This window comes from Poecile atricapillus, chromosome 11 (assembly GCF_030490865.1).
Source record: "Poecile atricapillus isolate bPoeAtr1 chromosome 11, bPoeAtr1.hap1, whole genome shotgun sequence".
Lineage (NCBI taxonomy): Eukaryota > Metazoa > Chordata > Aves > Passeriformes > Paridae > Poecile > Poecile atricapillus.
Window position 1 is genome coordinate 13,928,715 of NC_081259.1, and position 20,446 is coordinate 13,949,160.

At 41.2% G+C, this 20,446-nt stretch overlaps 1 protein-coding gene across 2 annotated transcripts in view; it reads right to left on the minus strand.

Moving 5' to 3' along the window:
* ALDH1A2 (aldehyde dehydrogenase 1 family member A2) overlaps positions 1-20,446 on the minus strand; it is a 66,608-nt gene that overhangs the window by 40,484 nt on the left and 5,678 nt on the right. Inside the window, exon 3 of one of the 2 annotated variants that reach the window (XM_058846537.1) lies at positions 19,647-19,685. In XM_058846537.1, coding sequence (XP_058702520.1) covers positions 19,647-19,685 — 39 coding nt within the window. Of the gene's footprint in view, positions 1-12,044; positions 12,563-19,646; positions 19,686-20,446 lie in introns of those variants that run through there. The other variant, XM_058846536.1, reaches the window with a different exon arrangement.

A 20,446-nucleotide genomic window follows, 5' to 3' on the forward strand; every position in this document is an offset into this window, starting at 1 on the left:
GCAGTATTAAGAAAGCAGATTAGGGCAAACCCAAAACCTGGTTACACTGAGCTTTCCTTAAACGAGCAAAGCATGCTATAAGTCTTGTCAATAAAGAGGCTTCCTTAAAAACTTGAATACTCATGTATGCAGTCCTGAGATCCCCTCTCCCTATTTCTTTTAAAATTCATGTTTCTTTTCCCCTTTTTAACCAAACTCCATTTTTCTCTGCTTGAACCCCTTGTAATGATGCCAGAATATGGGGAAACCTCATTAGTTTCCCTGCTGTCTACAAGACAGGATTTATCCTTGTAGTGAACACAATGAGACATGATCACTAAATGGCTAAAATCGCTATCAAGACTTTAATCTGAGAAATTTTTCACCCAGATATTGTGAGTACAATTGGTATGTAAAGGTATGGAGCCCAGTATTAATTACAGCAAACATGTCACCCAGTGCCCCACTTGTGCAAGGAGCACACCAGTGACAGCTGTTTGTGAAGGTTGATGGCACAGCCTTTGGCAGGTACCTGGTATAAGGTGTGTTCCCAATCCCATCCAGTGAGTAATAACTAAATTCCCATGGGACCTGGCTGAAGTCAGATGTTGCTATTCCTGGTTCACTGCTTTTAGTCTCTCTAAAGACCATTTAGGCAAACAGCTGGAAGAGCTGACTACAAAGGTTCCCAGTCACAGGGAACCACTCTGGGAAAGCAGGTAAAGGCTTCTAATCAGGAAACAAGTTATCAAAGGATTTGTCCTGTTGCTCCCTCAAGGAAAGAAATTAACTGAGACAGAGAGCAAGACCATAAACATATTTGTGTTACAAGCAGAATCCAGACATTAAAAGCAGTTGTCTTGGCTGATGGGAGGAAGAGCTGTGCCGCACCACTCAGTGGGCATGTTCTGCACTGGGCATCTAAATAGGAGGGCCTTCCTTCTCCCTCCATGCTAGAAACAAAACCTTTGAGATGTGAATAGAAGCAATACCAGCACTGGAGTTCCAGTACTGTCACCACTTTGCACTGATGGAATATTCCTTCTCCTGAAGAGAAGTACAGAGGGGAACAACATCACCAGCTCCAGCTTCATCTGAACTCATTATGCAGATCTTGCAGCAAGGAGGGCACTGCCTCCCTGACAACACTCAGAGGAACAACAACAGACAACTCCTGATGAAGTGACACAGAAAGAGAGCAAAGGGCACAAAGAAAGGGGTCTTTCCATCTATACCATGTTGCGTGTGCAGTGAGGACACAGAGAAGTGTGCAATTAATAACATACAGAAATGCAGACATGCATCCACAGGTAAACACCGGCTCCAAAATTCATCTCTATTGCCATTTCCCAGAATACCATGTACAAAAATAGAGGCTTGATCTTCTTGTAGTCTGGCTGGTTTAGCAAGAGATCCTGCCTCTGACACTGACCTACTGTCTGAGTTAGTCATGGTTACACTCCCACAAATTTAAACTCCCCCATCTGTGAAGGAAACCTTGTCACAGTTTTACAGTGAGGCTGAATCAATTAATGCCTTCTGAAAGATGTGATGGAGTAGAATATTAACACTTGCAGTTGAGTGATGCCAGCTAAAAACATCTTTGGTAATGTAACAAATGGATTTAAAAATCACTATCAAAGGGTTGGACCACCAAGACTCCTAAGCCAACATCAGCATAGCTACAGCACATTTAGTGTTAGTCTTATATCACTATTTCAAACGAATAGTGAAAAAAGCAGAGCTTGATTTTTCACCTTGCAGGAAAACAGCATCTAATAAACATCACGAAAGAGAAGAGGCTGTTGAGTAGGTGTGGTAAAGAAAGCATGATAAGAACAAAAAGAGGAAGACCAACAAAATGTCAGGCACTGATGGAAAAGGGGGTAAAGGCTTAGCCAGATGTCCTGAAAAACAACTGTGCTTGTTTCTCAAGGTCCATGCAGAGCATTCTGGTACAGGACTGCTGCAACAGTGTGTCACAACTGAAGCAACTGGAAAAAATAAAAAAGTCTATTGATTTGGAAGGTAGGTGGTAATTTCTTGCTAGTTTTGAACAACTCAATAATAAACTATTTCTGTTACAGCTGAAAAAAAACATAAGCAAATGTAAAATGTAGATGTTATAGTAAGCTTTGAAAATATCCAGTGGAATCAGGACAGTGCTTTTATGTCTGGTGCAAAGAAAGTTTAAAATATACTCCAAAAATGTTTCAGACAACAAAATGAAGTGGTTCCTTAAAAAAAAAAGAAATCTGTGTATCCACCTGTCAGTTATATAAATGCCTTCTCAAATCAATTTGACAATATAAAGAAGTATTAAACCCAGTTTAAAATTTAACTCTATTTTAAGGACATTTTACACTAGCAGAGTGGTAAATAAAAGTGAGATGCAGTGTCATGGGAAGTGCTTTTGTGATTGAGCTGGAAAGACTTTACAGGGATTTTCAACAAACTAGATCACAGTTTTCATCTAGGTCATCTTATAGCTGGGAAATAAAAGCACAAGTGCCTATAAACCAGCCTAAGAAAGCTGAGTGTGAAAATGGGTGATCTGGACTCTATCACAGAGAGGAAGAAACCAGCGTTTTTTGAGCATAAGGGGATGAGAATTATCAGAGGCATACCACACTTTTTACGTGTAAGCTGTGTAGGGAGGACAAGTCGGGCTGCAGAGGGGGGAGCAGTTCTGTGTGCAGTGCTTTGCGTGGGCACTGCTTGGAGGAGAGAAATAACACAAAATGCGGACCCACTGATATAGAAGCAGTGTAGATCGTGAAGGATAATAGCAGGAGTGAGGTACTGGCTTCTAAATAAGAGCAACTGAAGTGACATTGAAGTGGTACTGAAGAGGAAAAAGAGTAAGAAGGCAGTAAGGCTGGCGCCAAAATAACTCCGTATTAGTTCAGTGAAAGCTGCACTGAAATAGTGTGTAGAGAACAGAGTTTTCTGTATCCTAATGTAAACAACATTTGACATAGTCCTGTCAAGGACTAAAAATTGTGTCTGAACCCCTGAGAAATGGTTACCCTGTAAATAATTCCAGCTTCCTTGCAGGAGAGAAACACATGAAGAAGCCATACTCTCTGGGATACTAAACTTCAAGAAGCAGATTTTTTTTTAAAGAGGAAGTAACTTAGAAACTCCCTGCTTGAAGCTCGGAAATTAAAATCCATGGAATCAGCATGGAGGCTTAAGAATGTGAAAGAGTCAAAGAAGATTTGCATTCCCAAGGCTAAAAAAGGAAAGCACAAGCAAGAAAATAAATGGGGTGGCAAAGAAGGAATATATGAGAGGAAACACAAAGGCTGCAAACACAAAATAAAAATTGCTACTAAACATACAAAATATTCTGAAGAAAATTACTGGAAAGGTAACACAAAACAGCCAAGAGAAGCCTAAATTAAATAAATAAGCAGATAAAGGCTGTGTGAGTGTCACTGGATTCTGAAGACAAACTGGCTATGGAAGGGAGACTGAAGATTCTTCCAGAAGTGGCTGCTCATTTGGGGGAGATCTTTATTTGGCTACCCCAAAGTAGATTATATTTACATTCAAAAAAATCAGAAAAGCAGAGCCACTAGTTGGAAGAGTAGAAAATGACAAGAAAATACTTGTTCTGGGGAATCATCTTTATTAAATTCTAATGCCAGCAGTATACAAAAAACCTTAAAGGACCATGTCCAGGACAGTCCCAGTGCTTCACTCCCAATTGTGCTATAAGGAGTTGAAATTAAATTCCTGAAATGAAAAGAAATCCTGAATGCTAATCTGTCCTGAAATCTACTGCATCAGTCCTTCCAGTTTTCAAAAGGCATCAGGAATTGCATAAAAGCCACTGAGGGTGTACCAGGGTGATGGTGGGAGTGATGATGACGATGATGATGATGATGATGATGATGATGATGATGATACATAAAGTGGTGCTTTTCCCACTGAAGCATGAGAAAACAATGACACAGCACAGATCTGGAAGGATCTTCCAATTGGATTTATTTCAGATGAAATGTACACCTGACATTCTAACCTGCTCTAGTCACTTGGGGCCAAATTTAAGGTGTGCTGACCTATTCACAAGAGGGTAAGATCAGCCTTTATAAGACAGTCTAAAAATACTGACATTCACCCAAAATGGTAAATAGCTCTGCTTTGGAAAGAAATCAGTCTCACTTTAGAGATAAGCCCTTACCTGTGTAAATACATGTGTTTGGAATTTCTGTCTGGACTTTCTGACAGTTTCTGAGTAAAACCCAAGGGATTTAGTGTGATCGTTGCCACAGGACCAAATCATGGTAAGAGAACAGTGTCCCCCTGGCATCCTCTTTCCAAGTTCAGCAAAGGAGCTGCAGCCTGTTTTACCATGCAATGCTTCCGGTATTTTTGTGACTTTCCAAATGGATTTTTTTGTAACTCACTTATTTTAAATCAGGGCATACTATAAATCCACATGGAAATTAGCAAACATATCCTTTCTGTAACCACACCACCTGCTGTAGGCCCCTCACAGCTGTCCCACAGCATCCCCTTAGATTTTGAGTTCAATTCAGAATCTTCATTACCTCTGAATCCCTCACAGATCAAGGTCTATGTACTCTAGTGGTCAATGTGGTCCCCATGTTTTAGCCTCCAGCTGAGGCAAATTGAGATTGAGCTGACCTTAAACATTTTCACTTGGGTCACAGAATGTGATGTACATGGTTCCCTGCACTATTTTCCCACTTCAGTACAACAAAGCTGGAATGCATTATGTTTCAAGTCATCTACAAAAATATAGTTCACTAGTAAGGCACTGACTCCAAGTAATCACGGATTGGGTTCTTTCTGTCTTTTGTCATTTGGGAGACTATTGCATCAACACTTTGATGTGGCTTCATGTATCACACTTTTAGCAATGAAGTGCTCCTAAAGCTTAGTTCACCATGTGATTTAGCATCGATGTGTTGCATTCATGTCACAAAGGTAGATCGCTATTTACAGAAAAAAGTGATGAATAGAAAGATGGTTTTGGACAAATTCTGAAATTAGGAACTTGTGTTTTGGAGAAAACCAGATAGGAATATGCAGTTTGAACAGGAATTCATTTGCTAAACACAACAGTAATGAATGATTGAGCCCTTGGATGGCAATCAATGTTTAGAGTTCGTCATTCTCTGCATAATACTTGGTAGTAAATCTTCACACAGCTATTCATGCACTTACTGGGCTTTAAGCAGGGGTGCCAGCCCTTGTCTGAGGATTCCTCACTAGAGAACTGCATAGAACTGCAGCTTTCTGAAGATTTTTTAAACCTCTACACATCTGTGCTTATATTACATTTACATAGCTTCCTTATGATCTTGTCTTTGTTTAATTGCATTTCTTGTCTGTCATTTCTTTCAGCTGAACTAGATTTGATGTATTGGTTACTTGTTACAGGGAATGGGTTCTACTCCTAAAAAAACCTCCAAACAAAAAACTGTTGGGTTTTTTAGAACTGGGGAGAATGAAAGAATTTTGAAAAAATAAATAGAGAAATGTTACAGTCCAGCCTCACAAAAGATAGCTGCAAAACTGTAAAAGAAATAATATGACTTTATGCAAGACCTGACAAAGAATTTATGATATGGACCACTGAACTCATCTTCTGTCATTTATCTCTGTAAATGTGTGAGATTTCTTGGAAGATAGTTAGTCAAATGAGGAGCCGAGATGAAACAGTGGATACAATTTATTTAGACTTTAAAAAGGCTTTTGATGATAAAGTCCTTAGCAAGAGGCTATTAAGGAAAGTTAGTAACCATATGGTGAAAGATAAAGTCCTGCTATGGATTAAAAAGTGGTTAAGAGATAAGATAAAAAGACTGGAAATAAACGGATAATTCTCCCTGGAAAAAGGTTAATAGCAAGGTGCCCCTTCATTACTGTGACTGGCAATCAATATCTTGGCTCACCTGCCTTTGCAGATCATTAATAGTAAGGTACAGAGTTTGTAGATAAAAATGTTCAGGCTAATCAGAGTATTGTAGAAAATATTACTGGGGCTGAAGTTAAATGACATTTGGGCAACTCAAGGGAGATGAAATTTGCCAAAGGCAGGAAATACAAAGCCAAGCCTCTTGGAAGGAAGGGTTCAGACAACTTCTGGATGTTGATCTGTGCCCACTGATTTGCAAGGTCCATGAACAGCTCAGTGAGGGGATCTGTTCATGTGCCTTGTAAAGAAAGGAGGACAATAGGATCCAGTAGTTCCAAGTTGAGGTCCTCCCAGGCACTTTATGGCAGTGAATAACTTCAACCTGGCAGAGCCCATTGAGGTCTGCCGGGAACAATTTTGCATGGACGGGGAGACGGACAAGCTGCATCAAGAATTCTTGGACAGTGGGATTTATCAGAAAATGCAGATCTACAAGACAAAAATGTAATAGGGAAGTGCACCAGAATTGGCCAACTTTTATGGGAAACGTTTCTGAAGGACAAAATGAAACAGAATTAATGAGGGATTTTTTTTTTTTTTTTTTTGTCAGAATGAAAGAGTGTGAGATCATGTGTGTTATTCCTTGCCCTGTTCAACATCATAATTATTCTTGAAGCAAAGACCTGAATCCTATTTTTCCTTCAATAGTGTCCTGCCTACTGGGCTATCAAGCTGATGCCTGAGACCTCATAAATACTTAGAAGTAAATTATCCAATGGCAGATAACATTAAATTCTTTCCAAAGACAGCCAAAATTTTGACCTATTCCCCATCAGAAATTAGGGATCCATATTCAGGTTCTGCTCTATTTGCTTCAGAGCAGGGGTATGAATTTGTCTGCCTTTCAACTCAGGCAAGTACTCTGATTATTACTGGCCTTCTAGTTTTGATATGCAAATAAATACATGGATCTTCTGCATTTGAATACTTGAAGAGTTAAACTTTTTTTTGCTATGAGAAAAGCAATGAGTAAGTCTTTCAGCGCATCATTTGACCCTCCCAACTGGACAGAGCCAGAAATGTATTATTGTACAGCTTGATGCATTAAACCAGGGTGCATTTTCCCTAAAGATCCAGCCTCTCCCTGCAGATTTGGCACAGTAAGAGGTCGCTGCTGCCATAGTTACCCCTCAGTAACACAGCAGTCTGCCAGTTCTCTAGCTGGGGCCAGTTCAGCCCCATGCTTTCTGTGTTTTTAAGGCTCGTGGCTGTTCTGGCTGTACTGGAGTAAGCAAAGGCAGGGACCGGATACATGTAAGGCTACACTTGTTTCTTGTTCCCTCATGGAAAACTTCGGTAAATTTGGTTTGTGCAGAAGACCGTAAAGATTTGGGAGAAAAGAATAATCCCATATTTGGGCTACTAATTTGAAGGGAGTGCATAAATATTTTCCAATCACTATCTGAGTTGATGGATTGTAATACTAAACACAAAGTATGAATACACTGGAGGAGAATTCAAACTGCAGATTTAAACAACAGTAAAACTGCATACAGTATGTACACTGAAATACCATACAGAGCAACATCCCTAGTGTCAGCATCAGATACTGAGGTGTTCCACAGAGGGGTAAAGTAGCTGTTCTATTTGTCTACTCTTCATGCAAACATCTCTCATTTTCTGTGCCCCATCTTTTGTAAAAGAACTGTGCTCACCTAGGTGACCCAAAAGCCAAGCTGTCTTTTTCAGGCATTGCTTAGTGAATCTGACTTCAAAAGGCACTAAAGTAGCTCATTTAGGGAAAGACAGATGGGAAAGTGCATGTATTCCTCACTTACCTGAGTTTTGCCAAAGCTTGTCTTCTGTTCAAAAAATAACAAATATTCTGCATATTACTCTAAATAAAACAGATTTCCTGCCTCCTATTGTAATGTCAGTCTAGCATTTTATCTGAAAAACACGCGCTGGAAATTTTAATAGAAAGGGTCATGCCAAGGAAGCCCAATGGGAATGAATATACTGAAACCTAGCAATAAAATAATTCAAACCCAAATGCTTATCATATGACAATTTGAGATGCATGTGTTAGCTTTTGTCTACCCAGAAGCAGTTTGCCTACTCTTTATACAAAGTCCTTTATACAGTTCTCTGTTGCAGTGCTGGGTAGTTTACCTGGCCTGTGTGTAGAAACTGGATAGATTTTAGCCTGTGGTATAGGCAAAAGGGTAGAAGCAAACCCTCTTGTACAAGACAAAGAAGATATGGTTGTCAGCTAAATCATAGGCTGTTAATAGAGAAATGTTTCATGTACCTCCTCACTGCCACTGTGCTGTAACTTCATCCCTTTAGGGCACCTCTCTCTAAAAAGCTCTCAAAACCACAATTCTTCAGCTTTTCCTTATGCTAAAGTTGTTCAGCTTTTACTCAGATTTAAATCAATTGGCAAGCAATAAACAAAACTTCAAACATCCATCTGGATTAGTGTGTTCAACATGATGTAAACTGAGAACATTTATTCACTCAGCTACCTGATGTAGTGACACAGCTGTGACAGGACAGAGCCATGGAGCCCTCAGCCCCAGGCTGTCCTTAAAAGAGACAACATGACCACGAAGAAAATATTTCCTAAAGCAGATGTGATTATGCCACAACAAAGGAAGGACAGACACATCCTGCAGAAACACCTTTAGCTCCTCAAATGGAGACAGCAGGAGGGAAATGCTGCAAAGGGCTCAATCCACAGGGATGATTCCATACTTACTGACAGATACTTGGGAGACAGACTTGGGAGGAAAAATGGAGTTTCATAAAAGCTTAGGAGAGGCATCAGTGTAGCAGTGCAAACCCTCTGACCACCCTCAGAAGCTGTCAGGTTCTCTGGGCTGTGCTCCCTATACTAAACATGCTAATGACATGTCCTTAGCGGACATCATGCTACTGCTTCTCTCACACATCTGATATTTCTGGAACAGCCCATTCTGGGAGAGTTTCTGACACAAAGTTGACTTTTGTAGAAGCGTGACTTATTCCCAGGGGGAGAGCTGGATCCCCTTCCTACCTACGTGCCCCCTTACATATGGAGCACAGCACGCTCCTGACAAGCCTGAGGAGGGCTCACTGTGCCGCAGGGCTGTGGAACAACCTAATTCCATGCCAAGATGCCCTTTTCTGTAGATGCAAACCCTCCCCAAATGCTAATGTTAAAAAGTAAAGAGTTAAGGAGTCTGCACAGTGAAAAGAGAGATAATCCTGACTATAGCAGTTCAAGTACTTGCCAGCCACACAAAACTTAACCCTGTGTGCTTGAACACTCACCTGCATGTCTGGTTCACATCCTGCTCACCAGTTCTTATTACACACATCGGCAACACTTTATTTTTCACAGACCGTGCCAAGGTATTAAAAAACTGGGAAAAATATTTCTAATGACTGTTTTTTTAAAGCAGCAAAGGCTGACTTCCAGTACTGAAGTCCCAATAGCTACTGCTGCACATCTTACATAAAACGATGGCATCGGGTAATTTTCATCACTAAATCATACTTTTTCTGACCTATCCAAACCTGCATTGCCTCTGAGTGCTCTGTCAGGTGTACAGGTCAGAAGGACTTCACATACAGTTTTCTGCTTATTTCAATTAACTTACCAGAGTAATATTTCACAAGTTTCAATAATTCTGCTAAATAATCAAATAAATGAGAATTACACAGGTGATATTTGTTTCATCTATGTAGTTGGAAGGACCTTTCATAGCAACCTCAAGGGTACTGCAGTTATTAAAAGATTAATGAATAATTTTCTTTTTCCCAGTACATATTACAAATCTTTAACAAAACTCACTTAAGTAATCCTGGAATTTTAACATGTTATACCCTAAGGAGCTGGTCTGTTTACCAACTTTAGAATTACAGAAATAGAATTTGATTGGCAAAATATATTTAAATTTTTCTCACTAAGTTTAAGTGTTCATAGATACTTCTATTCTTCATAAAGAATTAACTCCCAAATGGTTAAGTTTCTACATTTATAGACACCTGTAATAAAGAGTTCAAGAATTCTGTGTCCTGGTTGTGTATTTAAAATTCCCAGCTAACAAGCAGGAGAGAGATTGTTAGGAATGCTCACAGATGTCTGATTTTACAAGGTCTGGGGTTGTTGTTTTCTTTTTTTCCTTGCCAAAGTGCTTTAGTCTAATGTTATTTATTGTTTATGGAAGTTGTTTGTCATTTAGGACATGAAGTGACCACTACCCCAAAAGAAAGAATCAAGTTACAATCCATTATTTCATTTTTGATTGTTTTTCTTTGTAATAGGTGGGAAAGTGGATCCTGGATAAAAGTCCTGCCCAAGACAAAACTCCAAGCTGAAGACTCCAATTATCTATAAATCACTTGAATTTCCTGCAGAGAAAGAGAAAAAGGAGGAAAGAGCGAGACAGACAGAAAAACAGAGACAGAGGATATGCCAAGTGAAACATTTGATACCTGTCCTAAACCAAAATTTTCTGAAAAGCAACCAGGAGTTACCTGATATCTCAAACCCAAGCTTAGAAGAAACACATTGCCATTGTTTTTGGCTTAATATTGAAAGGAAATAACTTTCTTTTAATTGTTCCATTAGTATAAAATGTGTAACACTGTAGATCTGAGATGATGGCACTATGTATTAATCTATTAAAGGTCACTGTATATTCTCACAGAAAGAACGCTATGATTGCTGATGACTGCTGTATTTTTCAAAGATTTCTAGAAACAATTCTCCAGTTTTAGAACAGAGAAATGCAAGTACATTTATGATGCAAACTGGCTGTGATACTACTCTCAAGTATTTCCACCAAACCCTCCTGGAGAATAGTTTACACTGAAACCAGCAATGAACAAAATTCATGCCAAATACTCTGCACAGTATGATTACTCCCGAGGTGTAGCACTACACAGCATCCAATAACTGAATTCCTCACTTATTTAACTATTTAAAAATAAATTATGAGCAAGAAACCAGACGCATTTTTAGATTTGCATACTCCAGTTTGTATTAAAATGTAATGAAATTTAAAGTCGTTGACTTTTCTCTGAAACATTCTTCTAGAAAAAGGAATTACTGTAACAAATTAGAAGACAAATTAGTTTTGGCACCCACTAAAAAAAAAAAAGATGAAAAGCTTTAAAGTGATGATATGGAGGAAAAAAATTACGCTACATCAGCCAAAATCAGTCTCCTATCAGCATTAAAGCTCCTGAAGTTGTATTTCCAGTAGATAAAAATGTTATCACCTTTTTCCAGTGCTGATGTGCTTATTTTCTTATTAAGTTACTTGGTAATTAAAGCAAAGTCTGACACATTGTAATCTGTTTATACAGTAGATCTGAAACCTCTCCAACAGAAATGAAAACATTCTTTAAAGGTACTGAAGATTCAAAGATTAAAAATATATAAACGAATTTTAAAATGCAAAATGCATTTACAAACAAATGACTGTTCTTAAAGCCCATTTTAATCAACAGAATCAATTTAGTCTCACAAGACACCACAGAAACCCAGCAGATTTTTCTACATTGACCCAGTGGGTTTGTTCTTAACCCTCTCTTTATGAAAATCGCTTTTAAAGGTTTGTAGGAAAAACATGCCCTCTCGCAATATTATTCAAGGGTGTATTCAGGAATCACGGAAGTTTGTAGAGACCTGTTCCAGTGCTGTAACAACCTGGCAGTATTAAGAGTCCTCCAGGAAATGTAAAAGAGTCCCTTGGGCACTCAGTGTAATTCAAGTAAGAAAACGTTTTTATTTTCTGATTGAGATACACAGGTATGTATAGTAATGTCCTCTGAAGTACATCAAAAGCAACCAAAAGATACCCGAGAACTACTGATTTTGCACTGAAAATAAACCCCAACAGCTCTGTAGAAAACAGTACATTTAAAGAGAAGTGGCAAAGCCAGTCCCAGCAGATCCAATTTGCTTTCTATTATCCTGTGGTTTTTCAGACGATTACAAAAATCCTTTACTTTTATTGCAGATTCAAGGCAGTCTTTTAGCAGTTGTTTTTGGTTTTTTGGTTTTTTTTATCTCTACACTCATGTTGGGTAGGGCATAATGAAACTGAATTTAAGCAAAATCCCTCCTTTGGAGAGAAAACCATGAATTTCTCTGCCAGAACAAACGAACACAACTTACCTTGGTGTATTTGATTTCAAGGTTGAGAGTGGGAGAAGGGAGCAGATGCAGAGATGCCATCAGAGCTGCAGGATCTGCCTTCACCTCCCCTGGCATCTCAATTTTACTGGAAGTCATAGTCTTGGGAGGGGGGGGTGGTTTATAATACCACCGAACCCCCCGCTCTGCCCTGATGCTGTGTTGTGTTTTGGGTTGGTCCCCCCCCTCCAAAGCCCAGCGCTGAAGATGTTGCTCTCCTCCTCTGTATATAGGCAGGTGTCAAGCCGGGTCTCTTCTTATTGGACATGGGGGCAGAGGCAGGGGGGCAGGTCCATCCTACCTAGGGCGAGAGCGGCACAGCCCCGCTCACTGAGGCGCAGCCTCCCCGGGCCCCCCGGCCCCGCGCCCGTCCCGTCCCGTCCCGGGGATTCCCGGCACCCCGTGGGAGCACGGAGCTCCCGGGGGCGGCTCGCTGCCCGCCGCCCGAGGAGCGGCACCGGGGAACGGCCGCGGGGAGCGGGCTCACCGGGACCATCGTGCTCCCCCTCGGCTCTCCGGGCGGGGAGGCGCCGCGGCCGGGAGAGGCCAGTCCCGGCTCCGGCCCCGCCCGGGGCATCCCGCGGGGAGCCCGGGCAGCCCCAGCTCGACACAGCCTGTGGCCGCGGCTGGGGTAGCGGCGTAAGGGGAGAGACCGGGCTGCACTGGGGAAGCTCTGTCGGGCCGGGGTGACCGGGGCACGGTGCCCCGCCGGCGGCGCCGCCTCGCAGCGCGGCCGCGACGGGACAGGGCGGGCGGCCCCTCGCGGGAACCGGACCGAGGCGCGGATAGGACACGGACAGGGCGCAGCCTGAGCGGCAGCGTGTCAGTGCCCGCTCCCCGTCCCGCCACCGCCGCCCGCCGCTGTCCCGGGCTGCCCGCCCTGCCGGCCGGGGGCTCCGCGCCTCACCTGGCGGCCGCGCGCCCGCCCTGTCCCGCTCCCGCCCCCGGGCGCTCCCCGAGCGTCCTCGCCAGCCGCGCCCGCAGCGCGGCCGCTGCTCCCCGGGCCGCCCCTCTCTTCCTTTGGCGGCGGTGCCGCCGGAGCGACCGCGCCCCGGCCCTCGGCGCTGCTGGCCCGCAGAGCCCCGGTGCCGAGCGGCCCCGCGCGGGCCCCACCTGCCCCGCCACAGCGCCATCGCCGGCCGCCTGCTGCCCCCTGCCGGCCGCGCCGCCGCCTCAGAGCGCGCGGCCAGCGGCGCCTCACGGCCCGAGCGGCGCCTCACGGCCCGGGCGGCCCCGCCGCAGCCGCGCTTTCCCTCAAAGTTCTCTGCAAAAGGAAGCGGCTTAAAGGGCAGGATAAGTTGTTCAATCAACAGCCACCTGATGCCGGCTATTATTTTTGGGGGGGCTCTCTTAGTGGGAGGCCACGTCGTGCAAGAGAAGAGGCCGGGCAATGCCGCACGGCAGGTTACTGGGAAGGCAGCGGCCGCACGGAGCCAGATCCACGGGCTGACAGGCATCAGAAATTTATTGTCAAAGCCCTACACTCTCCCTGCTCAAACCTAGGCAGAAAACATAGAAAGCCCAGGCCGTTTTCATTACTTTAGGCAAAATCAGTGAAGTTCTGCTTACCGATGCAAACACTCCCAATGTTTTGAGCCCGATCAGATGTCATGTTTTGAAGTTACCACATACCAGATAGATGAACAAAGAAAGGACACCAAAGTTACCGCTGTCTAAAGTTGGCAAAACAAAGCAACAAGAAATACATCACATGACCTTTTCATTGACATAGTCGAGAATAAACAATGAGATCTGGCCATGTTTTGATTTTGTTATAGTATTTGTTTGTTGATGCCCCTTATGTTCCTCACTCCATGTTTGACATGTTCACAGACAATTGAAAGGATTGTCCCAGAATCCTCTTAGTGTTTGTACAGGAGCATGGTACAAAGATTGCTTGGGCACAGACAGGCAGCACAAGGCACAGAGTACCAATTAAGTCATTTCGGGGTTAACATGCCTGTTTCTGTGAATTTCCGTCTCACTAATGAAGAAGACTGCAGATTTTGCATTCTCTCATTTTCAGTCTTTTTTTTTTTTTTTTTTTTTGACCTGACAGAGGAAATGGATTCATAATATTCTGCTGTAATGTGACATGCAGAGCTGTCAAACTGTGACACTTGGGATGAGTGAGACATTTAAACGTCAGAAATTCAATTTTTAATGGCACACTGGCAACACAGACCTAACACTTCATCACAAGGATGACACCTTCTAAAAGCCATTTTAAAATAAATCAGAGAGAGGATGTGCTCCTTCGAAAAAAGAATGCATTTAAACAAGTTTCAGGAATGAGGAAACTGTATGACAGTTTCATTATTAGATCAATAAAATTCAGGAGATTTTGGTGAGAAGGGATGTGTGTGTGGAGATGCAGCTCAAACCCACATAATCTGGAACTGCTTAAGACCTTCATCAACTTCTTGCTGTACAAACCACATTCCTCTTACATCTAAAAGCAATTCCGTTTGCAAAAGCCCTTGGAGACCTTTAGACCAAGGGCTTGTTGGCATTCCCAGATGGAGATTGGGACTGCATTTGCCATTCCACAGGCTCCTGGCATGCAGCCACCCTCGGAGGGTTCCCCAGAAGACGTGGCACACATGGCCTGTTGCTCTTCTGGACAGCAAGGGACTCACTGGAGTTCCTCTTCCATCACCTGGGAAGCCACCGATGCCTCAGCCCTTGGTGCCCAGGCCAAGGTGGGCTCTCACCAAGGACTAGAGCAGCTCTGCCAAGCAGAGTGAGGAATGAAGAGATTCTGGGGACAATGATGGACCCAGCCTGGGGAGCTGCTTCCAGGCTCCAGCACCACACTGGCTACTTTATGACAGCAGATCGAGTCGTGGCTTCAAATCATGCAAGTGAATGTTTAATGTATAATTTACTGTGGAAGGGATTGCCTTGGACATTAGGATAATAACTCAGTAAAAACAATGAATACGGAAGGAAATTAATTAATTTGTTAAAGAAAAAGTCAATCCAAAAAAAGAAAATAAACAGAAACAATACTCAGGGTTCAGTCCAATGGTCCCTAAACACCCCCATACAACAGCAGACCACTTACTGCAGTGCTGTAGTTTCTGGTTTGTTTTTTGTTTTGTTTTGGTTTTTTGGGCTTTTTTTTTTTGCAAATTTGCAAAACTTAATCAACTGTCATTTAAGTTAGACTGGCTATTTTCTCTCACATGAATGCATTTTAATTATATTTTTACTTAAACAGCAAATCAGGAAACAAATATGTTCTGTTTCAGATTGCAATGACAAAGTCTTCACACTTTGTGATGAAATGGTTGTTAATAAAATGAAGAAGAACCAAGTGATTGTTTCTTGCTTCAGTGTTAGGATTTAGGCTAGTATACAGCCAACATCAAACTCATTCCTGGAGAGTTTTGTTTTTTATATTTGAAGCAATCTGAATGTATAATTGGAAGATATACCTTTGTTACATTTAGAAGCCTCAATTTCTCTACCCACCTCCAGCACTGGTGTTATTTATACATAAGGATATAGTCCTGGTTTATACAAACCCCATCTGATGGGAGCAGGACCTGCACTAGCGAGACAGGGTGCAAAAGACAAAGTTGCAATGCTGAAGACAATACAGATGTAATTAAGGTATTTCTGGATTTCTCAGAGTACCGGTATTTTGCTGCTCTATGCTACTGTGTACCTGTTGTCTAAAGGAATTCATAAAAATAGAGGATAAGGTGAATCTCTTTGTATCTCAAAACATCTTTTGGGCAGATCACCTGTGCCAAAGCACATATGGATACACCACTGAAATGGGCAATGGATGCAGCAACTCCAACAAACCTCCAAGCAAGAGCTCTTCGTTCTCGCTACTTCTAATCTGTGAACATTTCTTATGCTCCTGCGTGAGCTCCAGAAAGCACTGTCACACACAGGAAGGAACTGAGTCACATCACTCTATCAGACACTTCCAATGATTCCTTTCAACTGCAAAATCTACCCCAAAATTATTTCAATATGACCCATAAGTTCTTTTATATATAACTTTTTCTCTCAGCTGTTCCACTACCATTTAGCAAGGATATTCCTGGTTCCTCATACAAATTCAGTATTGATTGAGAGATCCCACTCCTCTGTACCCTCTGCCTCCTGCTTCAGTAAATGTCTCTTCCTATTTCTTGTGTGCTTTATAAATTACTTTTGGAAGAAAAGTAGAGATCGAATAAAAACTTCCCCTAAGTTATTTTTCAGCTCAGACTTCCACTTAGGAAATCTGAACTTCATTTTCTGATATATACATTAAAGCTTCAACCTCAGGTGTTCTATTTTAATTGCCTGCTATTTTCATTACCAACCATGAGGGCAGCAAATGCTCTTCAGGAGATACTTGTATTTTAATTTATCTGCAAACATAAATCACACATTATAGCACTTTTTTCCTCTAGGTTAATTGAATCAATTCTCTAAATGTCTCTATGCCTGACCATTGCAAAAGGCTCACTGGTAGAAATCTCCTTAAGAATTATGGCCCTTGAGCTGTGTGCAGGAAGAGAGCAGTCCTTGCTCCAGACAAAGCTATATTATACATAGAAACTAAAAAGGCATTGTTATACACCTACCTAAGCAACATGATCTGTGAAGCAACACCCACAATACTGTGAGGATCCTCTAAAATATTATTTCAGAATTTTTTCATGTTTCTCAGTGAATCAGTTGTTTTAATGTTACAAATCTTAATAATAATTGAGTCTGGATATATCTTAAGTTATAAATAAACAAAATAAAATCTCCTTTTACTTTCCTTATTTCTACATTACCTTTAACACCAGAAAAAAATGCTGATTTAAAGAACAACTATTTTATTACTGAATATTCACAAATGTCTAATGAAGAAAACTTGATTTAACCCCTTTTTTACTAAAAATTAGTTAAATGGATAATTTTTAGTAAAATGAGTCAAACAGATCAGCTTTCTTACCTGTGATATTGACCATTTTATACGCAGTAGGACTCTTAAATGCTGGCAAATTAAAACTTGTTAAATTTACAAAATTTGCAAAAAGAAGAGGCCTAAAGGGCAGAATACTTTGTTCAGGCAACAGGGATACAGCTGGTAAATTTACCAGCTGCTGGTAAATTTATGGTAAATTTAGTCCAAAACTGAAATGCAAATGTAGGGATTTAAGCAAGCTTCAAATAATTCAGTGAGAGTGATAAAGCAGAAAATGCTTAAAAAAGGTCAATGTTTGACTCACTTTATAACTGGGTCAGTTTCAAAAATTAGCATTTTAGTTTAAGCCAGCAGTTTACCTGTCCCTCACTGGCTGGAGTGACCTCAGCAGTGCTGAAAAGAGCATGTGTTGGTAACTGTGAACTTATAGGGAATGTAGTCTTGCATGTAGGGATTTTATTCTGAATTTAAATGTATTTTAAAAAACTTTCTGTTTTGAATTTCTCTTCAATTTACCTGTTGAAATTTATTATTTGTAAAACACATCTAGCCTCAAATGGATTGACCTTCTGCTAATGTGTATCACCTAATGAATGGATGCAATTAACTAATTCATATTGGAATATTGCACTTTCCAGCTCACATTCATCATCACTAAATGTGTGATCTAGTTTGCAAGTTTAAATTTTTTATTATTACCCTTTAAACTAAAGAAATAAGTCTTGCATTTAATTACTTGAACTTACATATTCAATTAATAGCTTCATTACCTTAATGAACATAGATACCATGCAGAAGTAACAAAAAATTGCTGATGGGTCTGCTCCCAAGTACACCCTATGAAGGGTCAGCTATGAACCTCAGAACACCTTTTTTTTATTAAAATGTCTTGATTGTGGAGTTTCAAAGGAATTGGGCCTGGCAATCTATATAATCTAATATTCTTATACAGGGGCCTGAGATACAGATACCATCTTTGTTCTAGATGTTTAATACATAGAAGGAATCCCAGAAGCAAAACTTGTATCTGGAAAGACAGAGGATTTAAACCATCAAATGATTCTGAATGAAAGTGAATTAAAAGAATGAAAACCAGGCAGACTAACAACTCACCTGCTAAAGGATGAGGGATGAGTGGAACCCAGAGGCAAAACAAAGAAATGCTCTCGTGGGAGAGAGGGGACAAAGCACTGGGAGCAGCAACTCTTACAGAATATCCTGCTCCAACAGAGGGTCAGATTGTGGCTGGGTGGCTTCCTTGGAGGGCCAAGTAGAGTGGGAGACAGGTGAAAGTGGTAGATTGGTGAGTCAGGTACAGGAAACAGTGACATTTTCCCAATGGAAATTAGGTTTTAGAACCACAAATCAACCGCCCCAGTTAGCTCCATCTATTTGCCAAACACATAACTTTGCTTTTGTGTGTCAGTAGAGTCAAATTTGTCATTATCTTTGGCTTTCATGTTGCTTTCCTTTTATCAGTTAGGTAGGCTCAGATGTCCTCCTTTTCACAACCTACAAGTAGCCTTAATAAGTCTCAGGGCTGCTATAGGGAACCTGTGGCCTGTAGAATGATGAGAGGTGTTGATAATGGATCCCATTCAGGTTAAGAAAACACAGGATTTAGATCCCACTAGATATACCTAGAGGTTTTCTTCATGCTGCATTAATATATTTAGCAAGATGTCTTTTATTTTTAATAGCAAAGCTATTTGAGAAAAGGGAATATGCAGGAAAAAAGAGCAGGGAATTAAAAAAAAAAAAACAACAAAGCATTTGTCTGTACTAAATTGATTGTACTAATTGATCTAGGCCTTAAAAGCAAAATTCTTATACTGAAACAGTCTTTCTCTGGATGCATTGAGAAAGACTTGTCCATAGCATAACCTACCAGCTAAGCTCCTCCCAGAGCTAGGAAGCCAGCACAGCCCAGTGCAGCTGATATCAGGGGTGCACGTAAGCATCTGTCCAGCATTGCCCTGACACCTCCATGTGGTGCCAGCACTGACAGCCCTGTCACGGGGCCCTCTCTGTGGAATGTTATCTGTGCCCCTCTGTGCCAGCACGGCTGTTGAGAGATTAAACTGGCTCAGAAACTCTCAGGCAGGGCCTGTGTTACACATACAACAAGCTGTGAAATTCACTATCATCACTTATATAACTATATATAACATATGGGTGTAGTAACATCAGTTATGTGCTGAGGCCTTCATGGTGCGCCCAGCCAGTCAAGAACAAAGCAAAATCCTGGGTTCTGCTTTAGAAAAGTCCAGTTTAGTTCTCCCTGAAATCAGTGTCAGCAACAGCAGACATATATATGTCAGGCTTTAAAGATTATGAGCAAAAAGCCTGAAGTACAAACATGTAGTGAGGGTTTGATCTCATATTCATGATGAGGATAGAAATGTTTTATCTGGACACTGAGATCACAGAGAAGAAACAACCATTTCTCAAGGGGTCCCCTTGTGTGCCCTGCCCCTCCTCCAAGGAGGGCTTAAACCTGTGCTGCACATTGCAGATATTTCTCACCTTGAGCACTTTTTCACCAGGGACTACAGCAGAGACAGAGGGGTGATCAGAAAATACAAGAACTAAAGAAATAGAGGGTTTATGTACTAAAACACTTAGAATGCTGAATTACAGTGTGTTCAGATCCTCCTCACCTGAATTTTTTCTTTGACTTCCTCAGCAGGAGAACCAATCTGTAAAACAGAGAATGCCCCTTATGTACCATGCAGCCATTTCTATACAAAAATTGAGATATAAATTACGCAAAGGCAATTGACCAGGGACCTGAATTAGAGGTACACATTCAGAGTTAGTCTAATTCAACTAAAATCAGCAGACTTTAAAATGATTTGGCCCATATTATTACAGTACAAAAAATATATGGTGTATTTACAACCTTGGTCTCTCCAGCTGCGTTGGTTTAGGTTTTATTACATCAGTAATAACCATTTATGTGATACTCTGAATAATGTGCTATTAAAAATTCAGTACACTATATATTGTTACCCGTGGGATTTAAACTGTGGGAGCTATGTGCATTATTCTCAACTTTGCTATTTCTATAGGAGTGAAGATTACTATAAAAATGGTTAGGTTATATATATTATGTGAATTCCTGCTCTGCTTGAATCCAGGTGAAGAGAAGAAATAGTTCAGTCCAGGCTGCCTTGGGGGTAAGGGTCCCAAGAATCTTAATCTTGCAATCTAAGGTTACACTGATCCCACATTCAGGCATGAAAATAATATCAATTTGCTTTTTGATGTCTTTAGAGGATGCCAGTAGATTCGTGAGGCATAACCTCCCTTAACAGAATCCATTTGATGCTCTTACAGAGCATCAGCTTCATCTGTGTGTCTATTGATTTTACTTTTTACAGCAATTTATCTAGTTTTCCTGGCACAGGAGTGGCACTGACAGTTTTGTAGTTCCTATGATCACCTTTGAAGGACTCTG